The sequence below is a fragment of the Tympanuchus pallidicinctus genome, unplaced genomic scaffold, assembly GCF_026119805.1.
Source record: "Tympanuchus pallidicinctus isolate F22 unplaced genomic scaffold, pur_lepc_1.0 scaffold24, whole genome shotgun sequence".
Lineage (NCBI taxonomy): Eukaryota > Metazoa > Chordata > Aves > Galliformes > Phasianidae > Tympanuchus > Tympanuchus pallidicinctus.
In genome coordinates, this window is record NW_026294741.1 from 7,337,298 (window position 1) to 7,364,876 (window position 27,579).

Sequence of the window (27,579 nt, forward strand, 5' to 3'; positions counted from 1 at the left end):
CCATGGGATTAGTGGTGGATCCTGAGTCTGACAAATGTCCTTTGTTTTGCTTATGGTGGGCACTGCTGCTGTGATGACATCCAGGCTAGAGTTTCCAGTGCTGTTAGAGTGGACGTGGCACCTGTCACTTCATTATTTACATCATGCAAGTTATTCACTGGCGTGGAAGATCAAAGATGAGCAGGGAGTCCCGGAATCAACACCAGTTGCCACTGTATTTGCTATTTATTGAAATTGCTATGGAGGTGACTGATGATTTTTCTGGTGCCTGACAGCAATGGGGCACTGCCACAGGCCAGCCCTGATGTGAAGTGCAGTCTCTGCAGATGGTGCAAGGTAAACACCTGACACTTCTGACATCCACAGAAGGCTTCTGCTCCACCAAAGGGCTTACAGCTACAGATTCACCGCTCTCAAAGGCGAGGAGCTGGGAGGTGGTGTTCAGCACTTTGTCCTTCAGAGAGCCCTGCAGGTCCTTGCAGTGAGGTGGGTGCAGCTCCAATTAACGCCAGCACAACCTCCTTGATTTTTGCATTGATTAGCAAGAGTAATTTGCCCTCCAGAACCCCACTGTGCTGTCAGTTGGGGCTTAAAATAGGCCACAGGCACTGCGGGACAAGGCCTGGAGCAGGGCTGTGTCCACACAGCTGGGTGCCTCAGAGCCCCCCAAAACAACGATATTTTGGGCACCTGCAAGCTCTTTTCTCTCCAGGAGCCTTCAAAAACAAATGACTCAGAGGAAAATAATCAGAGCTTTCAGGAGACTGCTGGGATAACATTACTCATGCCTCCAGTTCTCGTCTTTTCATAAGAACTGGAGCCCCATCCTCCCCCCCAGCACCTCCTGCAGCGTTTGTGCCTTTGGATGAAGGACAAAAACCACTGATGTGGGGCAATGTGGGGCAGGGAACACCTGGGTGAAGCCCTGTGGCTGGGAACGTGGCACACTACATCTTATGAAGACAGAGCCAAGCTCTGCTTTATTGCCATTGGTTTGATCAGTACGAAAGCAGACAGTGTTTCACCGTTTTTCTTTTCCTTCTTTTTCATTTTAATTAACACTTTTACAAAGTACAAAATATACTGTCATTTGTTTTGGAACATTAGGATCTTTTTTTCTTTTTTTTTTTTCTTCTTTTTTTTTTTTTTTATTATCTTCCTGTGTGTGTTCTGTGTTTGATTTTCTTTTTCCCCCATACAGTACATAAACCTCAGCTTTGCAGCAGCAGACTGGAGAAGGAAAGCAGCACGCTGGGAATGCAAAGCGGCCACTCTCAGCTGCACAGCCCAGTGCTGGTCTGGGTGAGCCCCACAATGGTTTGCATTAGGCTGGGAATTAAAGGGAAAAATACAATGCATCATTTGCATCCCCCAAGGAAAGGCTCTTGGGAAAGGTTTGTGAGGAGCTAGAGGGCTGTGTACCCCCTGCAGCAGCAGTGGGGCAGCCTCTGCTCTCTCGACAGCTCACTGGAAATTTATGGGGGGTGACAGTGTGAGCATCCTTGGGGAAATGCAGGCTTCCAAAGGGTAGAGAGATCAGCCAGGCCCTGCTCCAGCCAGGGGGGGACCCCAACGTGGCATTAGGGCAGGGCTGTACCCTTCCCAGGTGCTGCCAAGCAGGGCACTGCAGCCCTGGAATCACTACAGCCTCAAGTGAGGGGGTGGTGGGGCTCTCCATACAAAGTCCCCTCATACTGACCCTTGTGATGCCCAGTGAGCAGGCAGGCAGCAGGGCTGTCACACCCCTCCTTTTACTGACAAACCCAGGGCCAACAGGCCAGCTGTGTTAGTGGGGAAGAGGGAGATGGGCTCTTGAAGCACACAGGGGTCCTGCTGCATGTCACCCCAGGACACCTCATGCCCCCCAGCATCCCCCCAAAACCATGGTGCCCAGAAAACAGCATTCTTTCAAGTTACAAAAGAGCTGGTGGGAGTTCTTTGGGAAAAAGGCTGATTGCTGCTATTGCAGAAAGCTGATTCACTGCCTCAGCACAGGGATGGGAGAGGAGTGGGGGAACCCCATGCTGCCAACAGCATCTGCCAAACGTGCCATGCAGGGGACAGTGCCTCTGCCACTTCCACCCACAGAGGAAAAATCCAACCATGCCCCAAAGCGAAGGAGGCAGAACAGAGCTGTGCTTGTGGCACCATCAGCTCTGGTACCGGCAGCACGCTGCAGTGCCTGCAGTGCACAATGAGCCTTGGGACCCAACCACATCATGTTTCCCCAGGCCAAGCCAAACCCACGTGCACCTCCTGCACAGAAATGAGTGTGGGCAGTGGGGCCGTGTGCTCCGCATGGCGGCGTCCAGCCCCAGCCCCGCGTCCCATCATTTTCCTAACCAGCAGAAGGGGCTGGTGCTGGCTGGAGATGGAGAGAGGGACTTGTTGGCTATTCAGTTCCCAAGAGGTATGTTTCTCTGCACATTCACACCTACAACTGTCATACGCTTGGCTCACAATACTTCATTCACTCCCCTGTCAGAATCTCCTGCCAGGATCAGGGGCTGTGTGTTGCTTCTGCAGGGGCAGCCGCTGCTACAGGATCTGCTCAGCAGCCCTAGGAGCATGCTCTGCTGTGCTGCAGGACGTGGCCCTTCTCCTGTGCTGCTGACAGCTGGCGTTACACCATATTGTGCTTCATGGGGGCTGTGATGGAGGAGCAGGGGATGGGGAAAAGGGCTGAGATGGGCTCAGTCCCACAGCACAGTGCCCCGACCGCTGCCCACGGGATGCACACAGCCCAGGATGGATGGAAGGACTCATGGGAGGAGGCAGCTTCAGGCAGAGCTGCACACCTCAGCCAATGTAAACATGCCCCAGCACACACCACACAGTGTAAATACTGTTTGGCAAAAGGATTACCGGGTTTTGCTCTCTAGCAGGTAATAAAAGTTTAATCCAGCCTGACATCTGCAGTCAGGATGGGGACAGTAAGTGAGACGCCTTCAGCTGCTGCTGGAGATGCGCACAGGAGCAGCAGTGACAGAAAGAAGGGACTCCTCATCTCCAAATGACATCCGTCACCGGTGGCTGCAACACCTCGCTGCTGGGGGCTGAACCCAAAGCAAGGAAGCAGCAATCAGCAGCCAGGTGAGAGCACTGGCTCTCTTTTTTTGGCACTGCACCAACACAGGACCTTGTGCACCATGTCACTGATCTTTCATGGAGGGATTTTGGATGCTTGATTCCAAGTGGCGCCACCACGACGTCAGCACAGCAATGAAAAGGACGAGAGGAAAAGGAGAAGCCTTTCTCTCATCACTGTGCTCGAGGCACCCAGCTGCAGAGGGAACCACGTCCTCCTATTGCTGATAGACCAGAATTAAAAATCTACAGTGAGTAGATGTGTGCATACAGCATTTACCAGATCTGCACGTGCCCATGTACTCACACAGCATCTGTGAGTCTCTTGCTGTATGTGCTGTGTACAGGACACCAACACTAATCACCACGGGCATTTCTACGTTTGTGCACACGCACGGGAGAAAGGAATTTGCAGCTGAAATCCAACCAGGCAGAAAAAGACCAAAAAAAGAAAGAAAAAGGCAAGGAGGGGGAAAATAGCCCCAGTTGTGGAGAAATGGAAGGCTTCGAGGAGGTGAAGCTGAGGGTGATGGGGGGCGCAAAGAGCCCTTGTGGGGTTGTGCTCCTTGTGGCATTTTTGGGGCTCGTGTCTGCAGGGTGGGACAGCCCTGTGTGATGCTTTGCAGCCACAATTTTGGCAATTTAAGGCCACTTCCCTCCAGGAAAGAAGTGGAACATCTGGAACAACCGAAACAACCTCTAAATCATCCTGAGTGCAAAATCAAAGTAAAAATAAAATAAACCCCTATTTTTTCACTTTTTCTTAAGGCTCAGTAGAATTGTTGCTTGTTTCAAGTACTTCTCCTCTTGCTGCTCCTTGGGAAGCAACACCAGCACACACCACACCTGCAGCATCACCTCCTGCCTGTGTAACCCCCGCAGATTGCTGCAGTTCCCTGCCTCACAGCTGCAGGATGCAGCCTCATGACCCCCACACCAGAGGCTCTTCATTCAGCAAGGCTGGGAAGTGCTCACTGAAGCTGTGCCATGTGCCATTTCTCCATGTCCACCATGGGAAGAATAGGAACACAAGAAATGTCTGGGCTCCTGACTGTGAGGACAGACCCCGTGCAGGTGGCTTCTCCTTCTCCCTGTCCTGGGTGACATCAGCTCCAGGCAGTGGGCTGTGTTGTATGGTTTTTTGGGGGAGTTTTCAGCACAGTTCAGCTTTTATAGATCTGAAGCCAATGGGAAACCCCCATGAGTTAGGTCCCAAACCTGGGGAGGAAGCCACAGGAAGGACCCAACAGGGACATCCTGCTCCTGGTGGGGACAACCTGAGGTCTGAGGTGGCCCAGGATGTGGGATAGGAGAGGAGCAGCAATCAGGACACCGTACAACACCACTCTGCACCCCACAAATGTCTGAAATTGGGATGGGAAGGGAGGAATCTCTCTTCTGCTGGCCCTAGTAGGTGTCCCTGGAGCAGGGACACAGGGGGAGAGGGAAAACAGACCTAAACCAGACTCAAAGCAGACGGAAGATGGTGTCATCTGCAGGGCCAGAGCAATGCCCCCCATAGACTTTCTGCAGGCAGCCAGGCTGAGTGCAGGGATAAAGACCAATGGGACAGTTCAGACAACAGGACAGCTTCCCCTTTTCCAGTACCAAAGAGGGGAAACAGAACCCCAACCCCATCCTGACCCAACATGCACAGAACGGACAGTCCTCAGACACAGCCTGATGGGAGCAGACAAGCCAGCACCGTGCCACGTCTTTTCTGTTTAATTCCACATGTCATTTTTTAGGGCTCTCAGGGCTCTCTGGCAACCAGCAGCCCACCCACTCTGCTCGTGCTACTGGGCTCAGTGCCCACATCCATCCATCCATCCGTGTCCTTCTGTCCATCCATGCCTCGTGCTGGGGAACAACAGGAGTTCCCAGGCAGCTCCATCTCACCCCGAGCCAAGCCTCAGGAAACAACCTGACCTCCCCTCCTCCTGCCCCTCATTCATAAAGAAATTTAATAAAATAACAATAATAATAATAATAATAATAATTAAAACAAAGGCTATTTGGAGCTGTTTCTGCTCAACTTTCCACAGTCTCTTTTCATGTCACTCTCTGGAATCAGATTTTTCAAGAAATACTGTGAGAAAAAAAAAAAAAAAGAATAATAATAATAATTATAATAATAATAAAAAGCATCTGGAACCAGCTCAGAAGATTTCTAATGCTTTTCAGCTTGACTGACTTGGAGTGCATTGACCACACCGTTTATATTTTCTTCAGGTACCTGCAAAGAAACAAACAAGAAAGGTCAGGTTCTAACAAACCTTGGTTGGATGAACAAAAGGCAGAAGGAGGAGATGAGCAGAGCAGCCTCAAGGAGTCAGGAATGCTTTGGACTCAGCGAGACAGGGCTCCAGCTATGGGACCCTCCTTTTCAGAAGAGCTAATGCAAACGCAGTGATGGGACTTTCTTTCTACCTCTCCCTCCTCTCCTTCCTGCTGCTGGCAAAGCCCTGTGCACCTCTGCTCTTGCACTTCCCAACACAGGAGGAAATACAGGAGGAAAGCATGGCACTGAGTGGACTTCATGATCTCAGTGGTCTTTGCCAGTTTAATGATTCTGTGAAAGGGGACATTCAGGGAAAGCTCCCAGAGTCTTTGTAGCTCCTTTATTTTGCAGACTTGAGTTATGCATCCAAATGCCAGATTCCTGCCCTTCTGGGGGGCACTCACCAGATTTTGGACCCATGGCTGTGGGTGGGGAGCACACCAGGAGATGGGGAGCTGAGGGTCAGCACTGGTGGTGAAGCACAGCACCTGAGCTTTCTATTCCAGCCCTGTGATGGAACTTCACCACAGAAGTCCACCTGGACAATTACCAGTGGGTGTCTTGTAACAGAAGGCATAGAAGATCCTGGAATGAGTGGCATTGGCAGAAAGGAAAATAATGACACATAGAGGCCCATCAGCAGCAAGAGGCACTGACCACTGCCTCCATTCAGTGATGGCACTCAGGGGACGGGCAGCCAACAGCTCTTGGAAAGTGAGAAGGGGACAGAGGGAAAATAAATGATCTGTGAGCAGCTATGGGAAGCCAACATAACTGGTAGGGAAGATGAAGGGACTGCTTCCTCTGCAAGGTATTTGACTCCTTGGCCAGGAGCACAATACCTGGATTCATTGGAGACCCTCTGAGCTCAGTGGAAATATGGCTGTGCTGTGATTTTCTGAGAGCTTTTAACAAAACTGAGAGAAAAAAAAAGAAAAAAGAAAAACAGCAACTCGTGAGAAATAACAAGAAAAACATTCAATTTTCCAGCAGGAAGATGGAACAGGAGCTGCTAACTCTGATGATGTGTGAACAAAGGTCTGCTGGGAAAGGAAGAAAATAACCTTAAAAGCACCACAGAGACAATTCTTCTGGGTTTGGAAGAAAACTCCAGCAAACATCCATCGCATGAAATAGGACTATGAAGCTCCACCGCCTCTTTCATTGTTTTTCCCTGTATGTTGAATGCTGCCTGGCTCCCTCAATGCCCAGGCACTACTGATCACACAACCAAGGGTTGGGCTTCGTTTTCTCCAGGACAGATGTGCACAGTTTCCATCTGTGGGACACATCCCAGTCGTGCAAGACCTTCCAGATCCCTGAAGAGGGCAACTGGTGCAACATGCTTACTTGGCAGCCAGAGGGCAGATCACACATCCACAGGGAGAGCCAAAGCAAAGCTCCAAACTGCTTCCCAACCACAGCTCTGGCCTCGGTAAGTGCAAAATGCTGGGGAAGATGAGCAAGGAGCCTCCAAGTATGAGGCAAAAGGAGCAGAGCACCTGGAAAAGCTCACTGGCTCTCTCCAGACATAACCTGCAGGGAGCTGGAAGCTGAATCCAGCCCAGCCCCACCTCATCCAGCCACGGAGAGCTGAAGGTTCCCATCTTGGCAACGCCTCCCAGAGGGAACAACTTCCAGAGCACTCCTGCAGCTAACAGTAGGGAGAGCTGAGTGTTAACAGCCAGGAAAAACCAAGCAGCAAAAAACACCGTAAGATGCACAGGAATAAAAAGCAGGGGGCAAGGGGAATGAGTTTTTACAAAGAACTCTGAATTGTTGACTGCAAACACTGAACGACCTTAAACAAAGAGAGGATGAAGAGAAGAGGTTCAAGATGCTCTTAGACCTTGGGAAAGTTGGACCTTTCTGCTGGACTACCTGCTGGAAGTAAAGGTATTTGGGAAGTGAAGAGCCCAGGTGAGGGTCTTGGCCAACAAAGCAAAGGAGGGCTTGCAATGCACCAGCAGTCAGCACGCCTTGGTGCCAGAACGGCGCCATCCAGGTGTGCAAAAGCACACAAAAAGAAAACAAAAAGTAGCAAAGAAAATGACAAAACAGAGACTTAACAAGGAAGATGCACAGAAATCAACGCGCGGCCCAAACAAGAGCCTGCCAGCTGCTGCAGGCTGTGGGGTCGGATGCAGCCACTTGTGAAAGGCGGAGCTGCTGCACAGTCATCACAATTGCACGGCCCGAGTTTTGAGTGAAGCATCTATTTTAAGCTCTCCAGATACTGCCTGACAATTAGCAGCACTCTGCACCCCGTGCCCTGTGCACACAGCATGCTCCGGGGCCAGGCAGCAGGTAGGAATGCGAGGCAAAGCTAACAGTATTGATTTTTAAATGGTGTTTTATTAGCTTATCTTATCAGCACAGTTAATATTCAAGAAAATAAGACAAACACATACACCACTCTGACCTTTGCTATCTAGAATAATATTTACTCTTACTCTTTACACACATGACCTGTGGGCTGCAAATGGTTTGCACCAGCTGTGAAAAACCCGAGAAGCGAGGTGAAAAAACCCAGTGCAAAAAACCCCTTGGACTCTTTGGAGCTTCTGAAGGTCACAAGTAGGATTGGACAGTGAGTGTGCAGTGATGAAAGGAGAAGTAATGTGGTGAAGGGCACTTGGAAGGAAACAAAAGGAAGAGCACAAACCAGCTGAGCTTTGTTAGTGGGTGGCTACCGGTGTTCTCATCACTGTTTGCCCCCCAGGAAGCCCTCCCCTACCCCAAGGAAGAAGTCTGGATACTCACCAACGCGTGATCAAACTTAAAAGTACTGATGTAGTAGGCTGGGATGTCGGCCGCGGCCAAAGGCTCAGAAATCTGAGCGACAATTCCACATTCATCTATTGGGGAGATGGAAAAAATGAGTCCCTGCCCATTCCCCCGACTGGAATCCAACTGGGTTCTAAGCCAACACATCTAAATGTTGCATATTTAGGGGACTGGCGGGTGTCCTGATGCCCCATCAATGAAACATGCCATGTCACTTCTACATATTTTGCCTCTGAGATGCATTTAAAGAAGGTAAATTGTGTTCTTGCAACTTTTGTTCACCTGGCCAAAAATGAAAAATATTTAGAACTTTTCCAAAATGTTCCTGAAGTCTGTATTTTTAACTGTTTTAGAAAGCATGGAAGGAGCCCCTGTGTTTTGTGAGCATTTGGTCTTGGCTGCAGAATTCAGATTAAACTCCTCAAAATTGCAGGGGCCATAAAAGTAAGAGGGATACTTCTGCAGAAGTGAGTATTTGCTCTGTGCTCTTAGGTCGATGCTCTTTTGAGCAGAGAAAACATTTGCAGCATTGAACATAAAGCTGTTCTCCCATTTGGACTTGCATAGATCTACACTCAATATACCAAAGCCCCAGAGGTGTCCGAAGGCAGTGCTGTCACACCACTGCTTTCAGCAATCTGCAGTGCATCCTGTGCCACCTCTTTGTCCATTTTTGCTCTTTAAATACAAACCCAGTTGCATCTGCCTTTGAAGTCCTGCAGACGGATGTAATTTAGGCGGAGCTGTCAAGCATGCAGCACTTTCAAAAGTATATTTAGAAGCCTGACTTAATAGTAGGAGTCACCTATTGGGAAACCTCAGCCTGCAAAGTCATGTTGAGCTGCTGGTACTTAGAATGTCCCAGACACAAATGGATTTTTCCATCCCCTTTTGAAGGCCCTGAGGCAATCGACTCCCCGTGCACCAACTGAGGGCCCAAATGTTCACCTACCGAAGCCAAGGGGCTGCCCACCAATCCGCACCATCTTCCAGAGTTCACCAGATGCACTTGTAAACAACAAATTATTGGGAAATCTGCAAAAGAAAGAGAATGTCAAACACAGCAATTAAAACACAGCGGTGTGTCGGACGCTGCCCGCGGGGATGCTGCTGTTCCTGTATCCTTGCTCGGAGCCAGCAACAGTGGCAGGTGTTCAAGAGCCGTGGAGGTTCAAGAAATGCAGCACTGCAGGTCAGGTGGGATGCAGTGATGGTTGGACTTAGTAAGGTCTTTCCAGCCTTACTGATCCTATGCTCCCCTATGACTTTCTTTGATACGCAGTGGTGCCCGCTGTCCCTGTACCCAAGCACCATCAGTGCTTTTCCCATATCATCCCTAGGAGGACCTTGGGTTCCCTGTAGATCCCCAGTTTGTAGCAGAGAAGGAAGGTCAGTGGCCAAGTGACTTGCTGAGGCCAACAGCAGTGAGTGGCTGCCCAGACCCCCAAGCACTGGCTGCTGCTCCAAGCCTCAGGCCTCTCTTGAAGGCAGACAGAGTTTTACTCCATTTAAGGTTTAAGACATTTCCAAGAGAGCAATTAATAGTTTGCAGAACAAGTCCTTAGGGTAGGCAAGAATCAAACCAAACACTGCACTGCGTGTCAAAAGCACATCTATGCCTGGTATCTTTGAGCATCATGCTGTCTGTGCTGCCTGGTATCTGGACCTCAGAGACTGCTGTGACGTGGAGCTGCAGAAGCACACACACAAACCTGATGTCTGCTCCCTCACTGACTTTTTGCCTTGTCTGACTAACGAGCCCTGAGCTGAGCTCTGGCCGCACAGGGATGACTGTGTTATCATCACAAGGAGCCTGCACTGAGCCCAGCTATGTGTGAAGGCAAAGTGGGAGGACAACGTCACTGAAGTCCCCACTCTGCTTTTGTTTTTTGGGCAGTAAAACTTCAACCAGATTTTTGGGGGTTTTTGCTCTTAAAAGTTGTGAAGAAAAGGAGTGAAAATATCAAAATCACTTTGCTCCCATGTTCTAACAGTGAGACAGCTCTCAGATCCTACGTGATGCTGTTATTTCTGTCTGGGCCTGGACCAACACGCTGGACATGGTCAGTAAGGTAACGAGGTGTACAGTCACGTAACAGGCACCCAGTGAAGCTCCCCAGAATTAACATGTGGGAGCTTAAGCTGCTTCCTGCTCCTCTGAGAACACCCTAGGTTGTTTTCCAGAGTTTGGGAGACCTTAAGACCAAAGCTCACCTCTGCTGTGTCTGGACATCCATGACCAAGGAGATGTAACCCTCGATGAGAGAGAAGGAGAAAAAGCGAATGTGTCCCGAGTCTTCATTGCCCACCACCGAGTCCTTTACTCTGAGGAAACAGAAGAGAACAGCATTAACTGCGTCCAGAAGAGGGCATTTAAAGAAGATGCAACCACTGACACCAGAGGTGCTCAGACACTGATTTAGGGCAGTGTCACTGAGCACTATCACATCCCATTACAGCAGCACGCTGGCCGTGTATCTCTGGGTCACGTATGGATTTGCAGCACACAGATCACACTGCTAGCATTCAGATTAAGTCTAAAAAGGCTCAGCTTTGCAAAGCCAGCAGAGGTCTCTTGGCTCCCACCTCCTGGGACAGCCCTCTTGATCCTCCATCCTCTCCATCCCTAATTACAAGGCGCCACAGCAGTGTGAGGCTGCAGCAGGTCCCCCCTGGTGTGGCAGTGTGAATTTATGCCCCCCCAGAGCCTGAATCCCTGCCATGACTTACCCATTGGAGTAAAACATGACATCCATGAGGAGTGTAGCAACAGTGGGAAGGGTATCTGGGTCCAGGCTGGTGACACAGAACATATTACTCGGACTGGAAAGGGGGTGAATGACAGGCCTCTGAACTGCAGGAGACACAGACACACAGCTGTGAAGCCACATCCCACCAGATGTAACAGCCACATAGCAGCCACAGAGAAAAGCAACAGTGCTGGCAAGGTAAAAGCAGGAAGTTTCTCCTTACTGAAACCCTGCGGGCCATCAGGCTGAAATAAGTTCAGGCTCCCACCATTTAGGGGCATTTTTCTGGCTGCTGGCAGTATGCCTTCTTATCCTTCCTTTCTCAAAGCTTATTTTATCGGCAGCCCAGCTTTTTCTATAAGGTTCATTTTCTTAAGGAGGAGACCTACAGCTACTGAGCGATGAGGATGAGTGGCACTTCACAAAGGATCCCTGCCTTGTTTGGTGTGGGCACACAGCTGCACCTGGGTGTGGAGGAACAGATGTATTTAAGTAGTTGCTTTTCCTGACTGTGCCCTTTGCTTGATGCTTGTTCCTGCAGACTGGAAACATCCTAAGGTTTTGTATGGCTGCAGGCTCACCGTGGCCTTGATCCTGACTGGTACTGAAGTGTGAAAGGTGAACAACAACACTCTCTGTGCATCAATTGCTGCGGTGCTTAACCAAGCCTCTGTAGAAGCCATTTTCTTCTGCAATGTTAAAATATGGAAGTATGGGCCACAGAGAATGTTTTCTTTTTGCAGCTGAAATGAGTTGCGTTTTAACCTTTTGTCCTACAAAAAGGCATGTCTGCTCCAGAGGTATTAAACCAGCATTAAAAGGCTCAAATTCCACAGAGCCCATCAGCGTTGCTCAGAAAGTTTAGCACCTACTGCAGTCCCTGGTGAACAGGGACAGATTTGGGCACGTGTTAAACAAACTCCTCTTCCCCCCCACGCAGCACGAAGACCAGCACCCCAAGGGCTTGAATCCAGGCTGCTCCTTACCCAATTTTGGTTTGACAAATCCATTTGTTATCCCAAGGTCATCGGCGGCCACCGTCTCCCCGTTCACTACTCTGAGGATGGTGAACTCTGCAGCCAGCGTGTGCATGACGAAGGGCAGGTCTCGCTCACGTACCTGGGGGGATGACAGGGTCAGCTGGTGATGGCCAGAATGATGATGCACCAGAAGGGTGAAAATGCTGCAGTGGAGGTTACAGGCACAGGAAAGTGGACACATTATTCCCACGTGAAGCAGCAGGTGCACAAGATGTGCGTCTAGAGAAGCACTTTCACTGCTATTACTGCAAACATCAGTAAGGTTATCTACCATAAGTAGGGTATAAATATGTGTATCTGCCACATAACCTCCTAACGGCACAGAGCTCTGGGGAAAGCAAACCTTGGTGATCCTGCTGCTCCTCAAGCAACTGGATCTCCCAAGTGTCACTGAAGCATCATTAAGTGCCATCTGCTGGCAGGTGACCCTGGCCGGTCCCCCGATGTCTCTTACCAAGATGAAGTCTGTCTGATAGGTGGAGAGCATGAACACTGAGATGTTTTGGTCAGCTAGTGGTGCTATGACTGACTTGGCAATTTTGGTCACGCCGATGGGCTGGGAGCCAGAGAAGCCGCCTCCGCCGGACACCACGTTGAGGGCAAGCCATGTGGCATCGGCCACGCTCAGGTGCTCTGAGGAAGGGAGCTCTGCAGAGACAGAAGGGGAGCACAGAGGTTTGTCAGAGAGGAACAGAGAGCCAGCTCCATCACCTGGTCCACATGTGGTCAGTGCAAGGCCAGGCAGCCTGCCCGGCATCCCGCAATGCTGCACAGCTTGGCTTGTCTCATCTGGTTTTGCTTTCCTTCTCTAAACCCATCTGATGTGGAAGATGACAGAGGAGGCTGGGCACCAGCCTGAGACCTGGAGATGCACAGTAGATTCCTGCTGCCTGCAGCCCCAGAGCAGAAGAGCCCACAGCAGAATCCCTATTCATTGCAAGGGAGTTGGACCAGAAGAACTTTGAGGTCCCTTCCGACTCGAACAGGACTAAAAGGTGATCACACACTGAGATAAATGAAACCTTTTTAAGAATAACGCCAGTGCCATCACATCTGCTTCTAGTCCAATGGTAGTAAGTAGTTCAAAATCTGTACTTAAACCACCTCATACAGATCTTTCACCATTTTAAAATAACCTTTGTGTATTAGCAGCCTGTAAAACCAGGCACGGACTCTGGAACGATGGCATAACCTTCTCTAAGATTGTCTGGACTTTGGATTTTGGTTTGGCAAATTACAGAAGGAAAGAGTTCAGAGCCAGATCCAGCCTCACAAATACATAATCCCTGTTAAACCTCCTTGGCTTCAGGAACTTGACCTCAGCTGCAAACTCAGCCAGCACAGACACAGCGGAGCTCCCAGCAGAAACCTACACTTGGCTTTGAGCTTCGACACAGCCCGGCAGTATGGAAACACAAACCCAAGGATTGCTGCTCTTGCACCAGCTGCTCCACATCTCCATACCCACATTGCCTACCCCACAGCTTCCCCCACCTTGTATCCTTTCCTTCTCCTTCAGGGAGGCCTCTGGGAGCCGTTTCTGTCCAGCTCCACACTCTGTGTAATAAATTCATTCCCTCACCCCCCAGTCCCCAGGCACTGCTGCTCCGAGACGACGACGGCACTGAAAACCCAAAATGAACTGAATAACAAACACTGTTCCTTTTGCTCTCCTCAATAACCTCAATTGTGTGTGGCATGAAAATAACCCTGAGCAAACACACTGCAAACAGTGGGGACGCTGAGGGTTCTGCTTTTGCATTTTGATGTTCAGCTTCATAGGCCAATGTTACTTTTTTTTTTTTTTTTTTAAACTGAATAATCAGAGCTCGCACGGAACAAAAACTGTGCACCAGGGAGAGGGGTGAGTTTGTGCATTAATCACCAGCATGCCACCTCGGAGAGAGCGCTGCGAGTTGCTCGTGGGAAATCACTGCAGCCAAATGCCATTTGGTGATCGGTTTGCCCTTTGCATCAGCCAAGCACCCCAGAAATCCAGCTCACTCCGCCAACCGGCGTGCAGGAGCTCAGAGCAGCTGCTGATCTACCAGGCGGCTGACGTCTTTCTCCCTTTATTGCCACCTCTGCTCCTTGCCTGAGAGATAAATAAGAAGGGGAAAAAAAGGATGCGTTTCTTCATCGGACGCCTATTTGCTCCCTGGCAGCACGTCATTGGTATTTACACCTCCACCTCCTGCATCCCAAAGCCATTAAGGCAGACAGGAACCTAAATCACAGAAAGGTCAAAACATACTGCTCCTCCCCCCAGAACTGTTCCCAGAGCCACAGCAGTGCCTTCCCAGCACACCCTGGGCTGTGGTGATGCTGCAGAGGATGTCACAGCTCATCTCCCTCCCTGCGAGCGGAGCGGATGGCATTGCTGCCTTACACGGGTGACCTGGCTGCAGTTCAGCGCATCCCATCAGCTATTTCAGGGCAGGGATGTGATGGCAGATGTGGCATTTTGCAGTGGATGGAGGCAATCCATGCTGGCAAACCTCGCTGACCTCTTCCTCGGGGGCATCTGCAGCTCCTGGGCATTTCTGGTTGCGTTACTGCAGGTCTAACAGGCCCTACCAAGTGCGACAAGGCCACTCCATTTGCTCAAATAATCTGCTCCTCATAATTCAATTAACCTTGCAAATGTGACTGAAAACATCACTTCTGGACGCTGTATCCAGCAGGCAGCCAGATGGAAAAGTACAGCCCGAATTCTGATGGAACAAACCCAATCTAGAAGCTTTACAAATTCATCTAAATAGCATCAAATAAGCCACGTGGGAAGGTGCTGTGTGCAGGAAGCTTGTAAAAGCAGCAAGGAGAGCTGAAAACACCAGATGTAATGTTAATGTGGTCTCATTAAGGCAGAGGAAGGTAACAGATATAGAGTAAAGCAAAGATTTGTCCAAGGGGCAGCACAGCCCAAGAATAGGGCTTAGTGCACGAGTTAGATTTGTTTTTCACACCTGGAGTGACTGAAAAGAATCATATCATAGAATCATAGAATGGCCAGGGTTGAAAAAGGACCGCAATGATCATCTGGTTTCAACCCTCTGCTGTGTGCAGGGTCACCAACCAGCAGCCCTGGCTGCCCAGAGCCACATCTAGCCTGGCCTTGAATGCCTCCAGGGATGGGGCATCCACAGCCTCCTTGGGCAGCCTGTTCCAGTGCCTCACCACCCTCGGAGTGAAAAGCAAGAGGGCTGCCCCAGAACTCTTCATCCCAATTAGCTGCTGTGGTTGAACTGCAGTATCATAGAACCACCACTCCAGGATGTGTGTTGGTGAGCATCAGATCAGCCACAAGCGACTCCTGAGCTCAAATAACCAACGGCATTTCCACCAGGACAACAAATTCTGGCCAAGCCCCAAGCAGGGCTGAGCTGCTGCCACCACATCCAGGCCCCACGAGGCACTCAAGAATCCCTTTGGGATGACATAGATGCGTTCAGATCTCAAAAAAAAAAAAAAAAAAAAAAGGGGCTAAAATTAAGGGGCCAAAGCAGTGGCTGGGAAAGGAACGGTTCCATACTGGAAAGCCATGCCACCATTCCCTGCAGAGCTCATTCCAACTGGATGGCGATCATTTACGCACTTGAGGACATCCATTAGCTCTCAACTGAAACGGCGGATATGGGAAGGATTTATTGTGCTTGGAGGGAAACGAAGATGCTAAGCTGGCTTGTTTCTCTGGTGTGATATGCTGGATCATCTCCTAAGCACTTACCTTCACTGAGCACAGAAGTTTTCGCGTTCCAGCAGAGCGCTGCGGGTGATGTGCTGCTCATTGATTTGTTCTGGTGCTCTGAATGAACCAATTGCTCATCAGTTCATCATCACAGGGCTAACGTTTGCAGCCACGGCTAACTCTGAATGTTTAAAGATAATGCAATTAAAAATAACCGCCTTTTTTTATTTTCTTTTTAGCAGCCTTTTGGCTTTAGATCCCTTATACTTCACCTTTTATAGCCTCCCTCTGCAAAAAATGACAGCTGGAGTCTTGCTTATATTAAAAAGATAGAGGAAAAAGCTCCTGCAATTGTAGAGCTCCAACGGTCAGGCATTAAAAATAAAAGTGCTGCCAGCTGCAAAATTCATGACAAATGGGGGGAGCTGTCGCCCGTCTCTCTGCGTGGCAGCAGAGTTTATGGCCATATCTTTTTAATTTGATTTTTACCTTTATTAAAGGGTTTCCTCCCCACTGCCCTGCAGAAGGTGCTGATCGCTGTGCGTGTTTTCAAATCCCATCTTATCACAAAGCGGGGGATTAAGTCGGGTGGCAAAGGCTGATCCAAAGCCCAGGCATCTCCCTGACTTCTGCATCAGCGTGGTCAGCAAGGAGGGCTGGGGGTGCTGCCGAGAAGGGCGTGCAATGAGAGAACCAGCAGGGTCACAGCGAGCCAGGATGGGCTTCCAGCACCACCAGTCTGCTTTCCTGACATCCGAGATGCCGTATGGGTTTGAATTGTAGGTCCCTGCTCGGAAAGCTTTTTGGGAAGCTTTTATTCTGGAGAACACCCTGAACGCGCAAAACAGAGGCGCAAAACGGAGGTTTATATCCTGTGCCCCCTCAATAGGGAAGCTGTGAAACCTGCCAACTCGTTTTCCTATTTAGGTGTTATCCCACTCACAAACCCGTCAGAAGAACATTGATAGGTTCACAAACTCCAACACTGCGGCGAGGAAATGACAGCTTGACATCTGATGTATTTAACCTTGGCATTTCTGTGCCTCAGTTTCCTACCTAAGAAGTGGGTACAGAAAACAACATTTCTTCCTAGGAAAGAACTTGGAAAGCTCATTCCTGGGAAGAGCTAAATAACACCATAACCACGCAGGAACAACAGGAACAACTGCGTGGGAGATGCAGCTTGGCCAGATGCTCATCCAGGCGGGAGCTCCCCGTGTTTGTCTCCAGGTATTTTCCTCCCAGTTTCCCAAAGCCAGCTGTGATCACAGTGCCATGGCACAAGGAGGTGAGGGTTCTCCAGGCCTCTCCTTTCACTCTGAAGCACAAAAAACAGTAACAGCTGCAGCAACCCAATCAGTTTTCTCCCCCCCCCCCCCTCATTAGGCTCCAGCCTACAACCATGCTGAATGCTCCTTCAGTCTGCATCTGGAGTGCAGCTGGATCACCTCACACTAATGAAAGGCCAGGATTGCCCAGAGGGGAAAGAATGTGTTTTGCAATGCAAACCCCCCTTGCCAGAGGGATCTTCAGCCACGTGAAGCAAGATCTATCTGCTCTCAAACCTGCAAATATTCCTCCCAGTCTCAGCTTCCCCACGCTCCAGCAGAGAATTAACATCTCCACACTGATGTGATGGAGAGCTGAGCTCCTCACTTTGCAGTGCTGCAGGCAGAACCAGGAATGCTGCCTGGAATCTCCATGTGTCCCACCAACCACTGACATTCCTTCCTACCTGAGCTGTTCTATGGGTCTGTGACAATCCTTACGTACACACAGCACCTGGAGATGAGACCACCTGCAGAATGGGACACAAGGTTCGTTCTGCTGGGAAGGCACTGGCAGGTACAAGATGCAGCTCCCCCCTGTCTGATCCCATGCTCTCCTTTGCCCCCTGGCCCATCGCTGCAGCCCCTGCCCTGCTCCCTTCCCAGCAAAGCCACCACCAGTTTTATTGGAAAGGTACAAGAGCAAACCCTACAGATAAACCAAGCCTGTCCCTGCAAGCTTGGGAGAGAAACAGCTGGAGATGAATTTATTTCTGCACAGCCTCCTGCATCCAGAGCACCGGGAGCCGCGTGCGTGACATCACCGCACACCCCAAACCCTGCCTGGATCAAACCATCAGATCCTGCAGGCACAGCACACCCAGAGCACATCGCTGCTGGAGGAAGACTTCACCTTTCCATGCCCCCATATTTCCCCCATAATTCAGCTACCCAAGAAGTGGACACTGTGAGAGCCATTTTCCCCTGACACCCCTGTGGCACTGCCAATAGAGGCGCAGGCATCTTGTAGAGAGCAACACAAAAGCTTTGCTTTGCTGGAAATTAAAAACAAGGAAACAAACACCAGCACTCCTGCAAGCCCCAGACTGGCTCAGACAGAAAATTACTTTGAGACTGTTTGCATTCCAGATCAATGGATCAGCTGCAGTGCAGGCCAATTAGCACCTTGAAATTATTCAGTAAGCCGAGTGTGGGGGTTTTGGGAGGGGGTGAGAGCAGAGCTTTCTTGATGCAGAACTCAGTGCTGGGCTCCAGCTGAGCAAGGTCAGCCAGCTGATGCTTCTGCAAGGCAACAGGGGGGCTGCCAACACTGCTCCTGTTTAACCAACACCAAAACTCTTCTTTGTTTGAGATGTTTCAGAGATCCCAGCCTAATTTCTCCTGCTGCTGTTAGGAACAGGACAACCTCTCTGCTTCATTCGCGCTGACCCAGGTGCACAAAGTGTGCTCTGCTATTGCTGTCAGAGGGAGAGGAAAGAATGCTCCAGTGTAATCTTGCCTGTGGTCCTTCTTTAAACAAATCCTACCCCTGAACTCACCCAGAAGCAATGAAGTGCTCTCAGAACAGCTCCCAGCCTGCAGGGATCCACAGGGACATGGCCCTTGCTGTGGGATGCAGGGTTCCTCCAGCACTCTCAATGCAAGCCCACAAAATGACAGGTACCAAAGATGGGTACTAAGGATTAAAGCAGCTACTTGAGAAGCCCTGCTCCTTGCTAACAGGTCCCCATGCTTCTATTATTAATCCAGGAAGAATGGAAAACCACCTCTGTCTAAATGGGTTTCTATTATCACAAAGGTGTTTCCATCTCTCCAGACCATAGGCAAGCAGAGGGGAAAACTCTTTCAGGCACTGATGCTCTTAACACTTCGAAGTCATGCTAATCTGATAAGGCACCGAGGGAATTATGCCAATAAACAAAGCCAACCCTGGTAAGGAGCCCTCCAGATAGGGCACAGCACCACTGAGCACCCACGTGCAGCTTTGCTTTGTCTGTCCCTGCAACACGGGGCAGAAGCACAGCCAACCTGCCCCAACCCACAGCAAGGAAAAGCAAACAGCATGCATGGTTTTCCTGAGATGTTTTGCTGTTTTCCACTCACGTGCAGCACTTGACTGTGGCCACTTTGGCTGAAAGCAGCAAAGCACAGAGGCTCGTCGTCGCACGTGTGCAAATCTCACTTTCTTACAGTGTTCCTGAGACAGCCAGGCTTTGGGGTAATCCAGCACTAAGTGCCACCAGAACAGCAGCACGAGGAATAATTAACAGAGAGATGCTTTCCAGGGCTGCGTGCTTTGGAGGCAGGCAGTTCACCCAAATAGGATTAGGACAGCTCAGGATTTTACTTCTTTATTTCCACTCCCTTAACCATGAGATCAGTGCAGCCAGCTTTGGAAGAAACAGGCGCAGAATTCACTTATGCTGAGTTGGGTCTGAAGCTAAAACTTCATTTTCCTCTGTTTCTCAAGAACATTCAAGACAACTACAAATATGGAACGGGACTGACACTGGAAAGCAAATAGCATTTAGTCACCCACACAGACCTCTAACAAGCACTTTACTACATAAGTGAAAATCCTCTGCAAAAGCAGTTTAGTTCAGGGGAAGGAAACCTTCAGGAGAGCAGCAGGAGAACTCCCTGACTGCCCATTTGTGGGAAATTAGAGGTAAAACCCAAAACATCCGAGGGAAACCAGAATGGTTTAAGTGGGAAACCTCCGAGCTGAGGAAGCAGTGGGGCTGTGGTGGCCTGCTAGCACGTAAACACATAAAGAGTTTGTGTGCATGCACATAAATATGCCTACCAGTGCTTCCAGAGGCAGGACAAAGTCTCTGCAGAGCTCACTAGAGCTAAAAACCATCCTCTGGGTTTCCTTCTCCATCCAGGGTCTACAAAAGATGTTCTGTAACACAGACACTACCACCAAGTGCTGGTGAACATCAAGATGGTTTCTAGCGTTGTTGCGTTCAAGGATTCAATATCCAGTTCAGGTTGGATAACAGGAACAATTTCTTCTCAGAAAGAACAGTGCTGCAGTGGCACAGCTGCCCAGGGAGGTGGGATCACCGTCCTTGGAGGTGCTCAAGAGCCACGGGGATGTGGCACTGAGGGATGTGGTTAGAGGTATGGCAGGGGTGGGTTGGAGTGGGACTAAATGATCCTAGAGGTCTTTTCCAACCTTAATGATTTGATGATTCTATGAATAACAGAGACCAGGACATCTGCCAATGAAGACAGCAAGTTGGGCCAGGAGAAACTTTGGTCCTGAGCTCCTTGTGTTGCTCAGTGAAGAAGAGGAGAAGTGTCAAGAGAGAGGCAATGAACATTAACAGCAGGGAGAAAACCAGGCCAGGCTGAAGCTACCAAATACAGTCGTTCTCCTCATGAATTTCTAAGCAAAGTTGTGTGCACATGTTCAAAGTCCTACAAGAAGACATCCAAGGGGAAAAAGAAAGAAGTAAATCTACAGGGCTGGCTTTTCAAATGATACAAGAGCACTTCAGAGCGTCTGGCAGCCCCATTTCTAAGTGCCCTATTCCCACGTCTGATGTCTAGAAAAGAAGGTGGACACAGGCCAGACATGTTCCCCTGCACAAGGCATGAATCCAGAGGTGAAAGCAGGGAATAGTTGGGTAATACTTTCTCCACTGGAGTCAGACCACAGCATCCTGTTTTTCAATGCTCAGCTTTAGAAAAAAATCCCCCAAACGTGACTGTTTGTGCCCACTGGTGTCACAGCACAGCACCAGGGGACATCATTAACACAGATGCTTCATGCTCCCCGCAGCTGTGCATCCCATGGGTTGGTACAGCCTTTCCTAGGAGGGGACAGTCCCCACACGATGAGAGCACTTTGTGGGCTCAGCATACATTCCCACGGCTTCTAAAACCACAGTCTTCATTTAACAGGCGCAAGGAATCCATAGAATGGTTTTTCCTTGGGCAGAAAATGGCATCTTCCCCTCTCCAGACCCCAAGCTCAGAGCTGCACTGCAGGAACCATCAACCGGGTGCCCCCAGCCATGCAGGGACCTTACTGGCGTTCTGACATTACATTTTTTGTTTAACAAACTTTCTTTCTTGCAACTCGCAGCAGTAGTCATGGTGACAAAACTGGGGTCCTTGGCAACGCACCAATGATGCTGCAAATCTACGATGACTAATCCTAAAAGCCTGATTTGTAGAACTCATTCAAATGCTTAAAGATTCACAGGTCACCACAGGGGTCGATTTCCATTTGCCAGTGAGGAACAGGAGACAAAGTCAGTAATTGCTGGAACCGAGCTCGGCCCCACCGGCTCTTTCTTCCACACCTTTCATGTTTCACCTTTCCACTCCTGGCATTTCACTCACGCAGACACGGGGAAACAGAGTGGCCTCTGCTAACACACAGCACAACCTGCTTTGCGTGGCTCTGTCTCCCTGTTTATAGCAATAAGGCACTAAGCTACACACTGCAGACAGTATCTTATCCCACAGAAAGCAAATCACGCTGGCCTGAAGCGCAGAGTCCTTAAATCTTTATCCTGTAGTGCTAAATAATTATCACTCATCTAATTGATTGTGGTTTTGAGTAAGCATTCACATCCCTCCCGTTACCAGCTGCCAGAAAGAGGCCGGGTTACGCTGTTCCATGGCACGGCAATGGGATTTTCACATCTCATCCACTGCCTCAACCCTCCTACCTTTCTCACATGGGGATCTACCTGCAGAAAGACTTCTTCCACCTGGGACACAAGAACACCCACACGGTTGAAGGCAGGCGGCTTCAGTTAGAAACAAGCAGATAAAAGTAGTTCATAGAGCCATAGAACCATTAAGAGTTGGAAGAAACCCTTGAAGGTCATCTAGTCCAATTCCTCTGCAATGAACAGGGACACCTACAGCTCCATCACAGCTCAGAGCCCATCCAGCCTGACCTTGAAAGCCCCAGGGATGGGGCACCACCGCCTCTCTGGGCAACCTGTGCCACTGCCTCACCGTAAGAAAATTCTTCCTTATATCCTATCTGAACTCCCCACTTTTATTGAAACCATTTCTCCTTGTCCTTTCACAACAGCCCCCACTAAAGAGTCTGTCTCCTTTTTTCCTGTAGCTCCCCTGTAGATACTGACAGGCTGCTATCAGGTCTCCCTGCAGCCTTCTCTTTCTCAGGCAGAAAAGCCCCAGCTCTTTCAGCCAGGAGAGGTGTTCCAGCCCTTGGATGATCGATGCTTGGTAAAATTCTAGTTCCACTGACTAGGATTTTCCCCTCCTTAAAACTGGACAAACTTAATTGCACTCACTGGGACTGACACAGAGCCAAGTCAAGTACAAAGCACTGTTGGTTCCCTTCATTAGTTTGTCAGTGTTTCTGTTCCTACAGAGGAAATTAAGTTTAACCAGGAGTTATCTCCACACATACTTCATTATACTGTTGTATTAAAACAACAGCAACATTAATTATTATAGGTTCTAACAGCTTCTGCTGCACCTTCAAGAGCAAAATGTGCCACACAATGTATGTAACCCTTGTTTCAATCCAGTCTTGGTTAATTCTTACAATCAGAACCATTAAGGTTATAAAAGCCTTCTAAGATCATCTAGTCCAACCATTCACCTACCACATCCATGTCTTGCGCATCAGAGGCTCTGTAAATCTTGAAGATAGACAGACACAATTTTGCATTTTGAAAAACAAAAACGTTCACTGACCTTCATGGAGACTGAGCCACCAACCTCGGGGTGCTTGGACAGTTAGATGGGGCCTGCAGGTGCTTAGCAGAGCACCTCCAGCTCCTGCAATGGAACCACTGGTCCCACTGACTACAGAGGTGCCATAGTTCCTTAACAGGATGAACTACTAAAACAAAAGACCCGAATACAGATTTATTCCTTATTATCAGAGGTGATGTTCTGGTGCTACTGGCTTGGGTACAGAATCACAGAGTCATTAAGGTTTGCAAACACCAGCAGGATCACCAAGTCCAGCCTCCAACCCACTCCCACCATGCCCACTCACCACCTCCCTGCCCTCTCCCAGTGCTACAGCTTTAACTAAAGCCCTCAAAACATTCTGAGACCTGCAGTGTTACAGTGCTGTAAATCTCTGTGCAGACTGAAATCCTGAACACGTGGAGTGCTTTCGCTCACACCTTTTTCAACCAGGATTACTTGAACTTCTCCTGTCAATACAACAAACCCTGCAAGGTCCCCACCAGCACTACAGCGAATGTTGGCTGTTCCTGTGGCCCAGCACATCCCTTATCCAGGGTGATACCAAGCCAGTGCTAAGGCACTGCCACCCTGCAGCACTGGGATCTGTATTCCAGTGGCACAGCATCATTCTGCTGGGTAGGAACTCCTTGGAGATTTTGCTCAATTTCTGTAACTGTAGCCTAGGCTGGGCATCCAGGCACTGGTAGCTTGATGGATGGAAAAAACAGTGCATCTTTAGCTGCTGCTCAAATGCAGGAGAAGAGCTCCCTATAACACAGCCCATGAAGCTGCTGCATGTCTGATGGCTGCTGGATGAGGAATTGGCAAAATCTATTCTCTGCTCCACTGTCCTCTCACCTCCTTCTGAAAATGCAGTGTCCCCATGGACATCACATAATCACAGCATGCTGGGGCTGGAAGGGACCTCAAAGACCACCCAGTTCCAACCAGCACGCCGTGGGCTGCCACCACCACATCAGGTCACCATCTAAAGCTCAGCTGAACAAAGCATTAGAAAGGGGCTGCACTGTCAGTGGGACGGGCAAAGCAAAAAGGTGATGGATAAGGCATTAAGCATTGCTAGAACACAGGATGGAAGGGGAAAACAAGACTGAAGAAAGAAGGATAAGAGGCAGCACAGGTTGCTGTGAGGTCGAGGGGAACTTTGAGCTCTACTTAACATCTGCAGGAGGTCTGAATCCGACACAAGAAACCCTGGGATGATGCTTGTTAAATGCTTCAATGAATTGGAAGTTATCTTGCAGTGTATTTTTAGTTGGCACCAACAGGCATTACATAATGGCTATTATATAACGGCACTACAGCTACAAACACTCTCGTTTGGGCTTTTTGTTTGTTTGTTTTTCTCTCTCCCTTTTCTTTTAGTTGTTTTTTTATTTTCCATCTTCCCCTTAGTGGGAAACTGATCAATAATTGCACTTTCCATCAAATGAGGGAGGCAGATCCTTCAGAGAAAAATCAAATGGAGTAACAATATTGTTACCGAGCCCTGTGCGCTTCGCTCTTGCCCAACCTCAAACAGAATTAACTATTCCCAGAATAGAAATTCCACTAAGGCTTATCTGTAGTTTAAAGGGACAGGCTGTGATTCTGTGCAGACGCTGAATTTCTCAATACTGAAGGATTTTTATTTTTTTTTTTACTTTATCTCTTACCAATGATAGCTCAGAAGACAAAAATAAAGGGGGAGAGCACCACATGAGAGATGCTGAGAAGCTGAAGGAGATTTTCTTTATCTTCCAATGAGATCAGCACTGCTTGGTGCTCCTTTAAAATCCTGGCATAGAGATGCTGTGGTTTTTTTTACATCTTTTCTTCTGAACAGCCGTACTGGCGAAGCAGCAGAGACTTCTGCCTCCCAACCAGGTGCTACGTGAAAAAAAAAGAAAAAAAAAAAAAAAAGAGAAACTTTCCAAAAGCAAGGAATATTTCTCTGCCTTTATTCCTTATCTCTGGACCTAAATGGAGCCGAGGCGGGCATTCTGAGTGCAAAAATAAAAATCAGAGCAGTGGTACAACACAGCTCCCACATCACGCTGCCCTCGGGGCTTAGCAGAGGGCTTGCTTTGTTTTTGTCATCCCAGCACAGAGCCTCTCTAACAAACACAGCACTCAGTAACGCTGCCTTTTGCAGGCTGGTCTTCTTTGAAACAAATGAGGCGATTGCAGAAAGAGCAAAGACATCATCTGACACAGAGCCTTGCTAGCAAACTGCTCCCCTCTGCTGTCTCACTATTCCAGCTCCTCAGACCCAGCAACACCACCGATAGGAGCTTTATAAATAACCCAAAGCAGCGCTGCCTCGCTGGGAAGGCACTGTGCTGAGCACATCGCTGGGTGTCACACAGGAACAAAAACCCTGAGAGAGACGAGAGGGGAAAAAAAACAACCACAAATGCAGCTGTTTGCAGAATGCTCAATCTCTCTGGAGAGAAGTTCTTTTGGCTTTGAAAGCTGTCGTGGTGCAGAGCAGAGCCCAGTGCTGAGTGCAGATCTGAAGGCAGCAATCACAGCCCCACGCAAAAGGAAAGCCTGGCAGGGCTGCTCGTGTAAACAGGAGCAAAAAACCAACAGGAGAACAGGACAAAGAGGGAGCAGAAGGGAGGAAAATGTATTAGCTGGCATGCCAGCACTCGGTTTGGGCTAAAATATTACAGTTTGGAGAAGATGGAATAGCTGACGAAAACTTACCCAATGTGTCAAGATACATTATTACATGAGGAATGCTGCCTTGCTCTGGTTGGCAGGCTTATGACACCTAGGTATGAGGATCCTGAATAATCAAGTTGAGAAAAAGGTAATTTGCTGGAAGAGCTGCCTCTGGAAGATGCTGGGGCTCTGCAGATACGAATGCATGGGAGATGTGCTCTGCGGTGCTTTACAATAGTCCATACAAAGAACACAGCCATTTGTCATTCAGGACTGAAAATATTAGAGAAACAAGCATCAGAACAAGCAAAAACTGTAGGTTTGCTTGCATTTGTCATGGTTTTCTTCACCTCTGTAAAAGCCATTAAGGGAGTGCACAATAACCGATCACTTGCACAACTGGGAAAAAGCAAAAACAAGCTCAAAAGAAACAAGCATTCATGGCTCTCAGGAGAAATGCTCCTAACTCATTTCAAAGCCACCCAGCCCTGCTGATCCTCCACCTCAGGTGCTTGGGATGAGGGCATTTGATGCAGCACCCGGTGCAGTGCTGTTTCTGCTATTGAGTGTCCTTAAGATCAAAAGATGGTTACTGAGTTACTGAGTGCTGCCACATGGCTGTACCATACATATGGATCAGCAGCTTGTTCATCATGTATGCAAATGAGGGAGACTCATAGAATCATTAAGGATGTAAATGTCCACTTAGATCACCAAGTCCAACTGTCAGCCCACCACCCCCATGCCCACTGAATCGTGTCCCTCAGTGCCACGGAGCAGCACAGAGCCCTGGGTGTCAGCGCCCCTGGAAGGTCTCAGGTTGGATATTAGGGAAAATTTCTCCTCTGAAAGAGTGGTCAGGCACTGGAATGGGCTGCCCAGGGAAGTGGTGGAGTCACTGACCCTGGAGGTGTTCAAGAAACACTCAGACACTGCACGGAGGGACATGGCATAGTGGTGCTAGAAGGATGGTTGGACTGGGTGATCTTGGAGGTCACTTCCAACCTTGGTGATTCTATGATTCTAGGGCAGCTGTTACCCCTCGGAACCTTGAGACACAGAGGTTCAGACCAACTGTGTTTCAAGGCTCCTTGGTTTCTCACTTTTAGGGAAATTCCATGCAACAGGAGGGCAAGGAATGCCAACTACCCAGCTGCACACCCAAGCACAAATCCCTGTGTGCGTGCTGCTGCCAGGTGGAGGAATTGTCTCACTGTATTTAAGTCAGAATTAAAATCTATTTATCTCTTATCAGTGAGATGTTGTACCTTTAAGAATACAATAGAAAGCTTCAGATCTGCAAAACAGGAGCCATTTATCAAGCAGATGCTCTGAAATACATCCCTGAAATGCCCAGTGATCAGCTGTGGGCACTCAGCCACAGTGGCCTGTGAGCTCTGCCCCACTGACATGTATTTTTAAACCAGCTCTCCCACAGACAGGGTCATTTAGGGCCCAGAACACCAGTCCTGGGTGCTAGGACCTGACCCTACAGACTCCCTTGCAGAGCATCTCTCTGTATCTCAGCTCTCCCCCTCTAAGATCAGGATATTATGCCATCTCCCAGTGCTTGTTTATAAGTCCAAAAGTGCAGAGCATGAGCCACCTCTTCCTATATTTATGTCACGTGAAATGCTACTCTGTCCCTGCTTGGTGATCAGAGTGCATACGTCTGCAATAAGCACAACAGAGAAGCAAGGGTGCCCAGGGAGGTGGGGGATGTGGCACTGAGTGACACGGCCTACAGCAGTCCCAGTCCTGGGCTGATGGTTGGACTGCATGATCTCATTGGTCTTCCCAACCTCAATGATTCTGTGGATCTTCAGGCATAATGCAGCCAGTCCGTGGCGATGCCTTTTACTTCCACACCACTCCCAGTGGAATCATCTCAATGTAATGCATTCTTTGAAACCAACCAGTGATATTCTGTAGGGTCTTTAACAGTGCATGGATTAAGTGCATTGCCACTGCACTGATACAAACCACTGGGAGCATCTCTCAGACACACTGATATCTCCTGAACTCCAGCTGTGCCTGGGCTGGGCCAGGAGAGTCTGGAATGCTACAGCAACAAGAACAACATAGCAATAAACTAAAATTAAGCTTTCAAGTTTTAAAAGATGAGTGAAATTTTGCTTTCTATTCAAATTAGGAAGAAAAAAAAAGATTACTTACAAAAAACCCTACTCCCCCCACAAAGTGTTTACTCTCTCCTGAGATGCTGCTAGAGATTATTTGCATTACTGCAGATCATCAGCAACAGAAAAGCAAATGTTTAATAAGAGGG

General features: G+C 49.0%; 2 protein-coding genes across 2 annotated transcripts in view; one reads left to right on the forward strand and one right to left on the reverse strand.

Moving 5' to 3' along the window:
* GTF2I (general transcription factor IIi) overlaps positions 1 to 27,579 on the forward strand; it is a 184,828-nt gene that overhangs the window by 75,204 nt on the left and 82,045 nt on the right. The window lies entirely within an intron of this gene.
* CASTOR2 (cytosolic arginine sensor for mTORC1 subunit 2) overlaps positions 4,772 to 27,579 on the reverse strand; it is an 89,911-nt gene continuing 67,103 nt past the window's right edge. The window contains exons 3-9 of the mRNA XM_052688498.1: positions 12,400 to 12,593; positions 11,892 to 12,024; positions 10,886 to 11,009; positions 10,370 to 10,480; positions 9,108 to 9,190; positions 8,132 to 8,226; positions 4,772 to 5,323 (exon numbers count right to left, since the gene is read on the reverse strand). Coding sequence (XP_052544458.1) covers positions 5,258 to 5,323; positions 8,132 to 8,226; positions 9,108 to 9,190; positions 10,370 to 10,480; positions 10,886 to 11,009; positions 11,892 to 12,024; positions 12,400 to 12,593 — 806 coding nt within the window. The 3' untranslated portion in view covers positions 4,772 to 5,257. The remainder of the gene's footprint in view (positions 5,324 to 8,131; positions 8,227 to 9,107; positions 9,191 to 10,369; positions 10,481 to 10,885; positions 11,010 to 11,891; positions 12,025 to 12,399; positions 12,594 to 27,579) is intronic.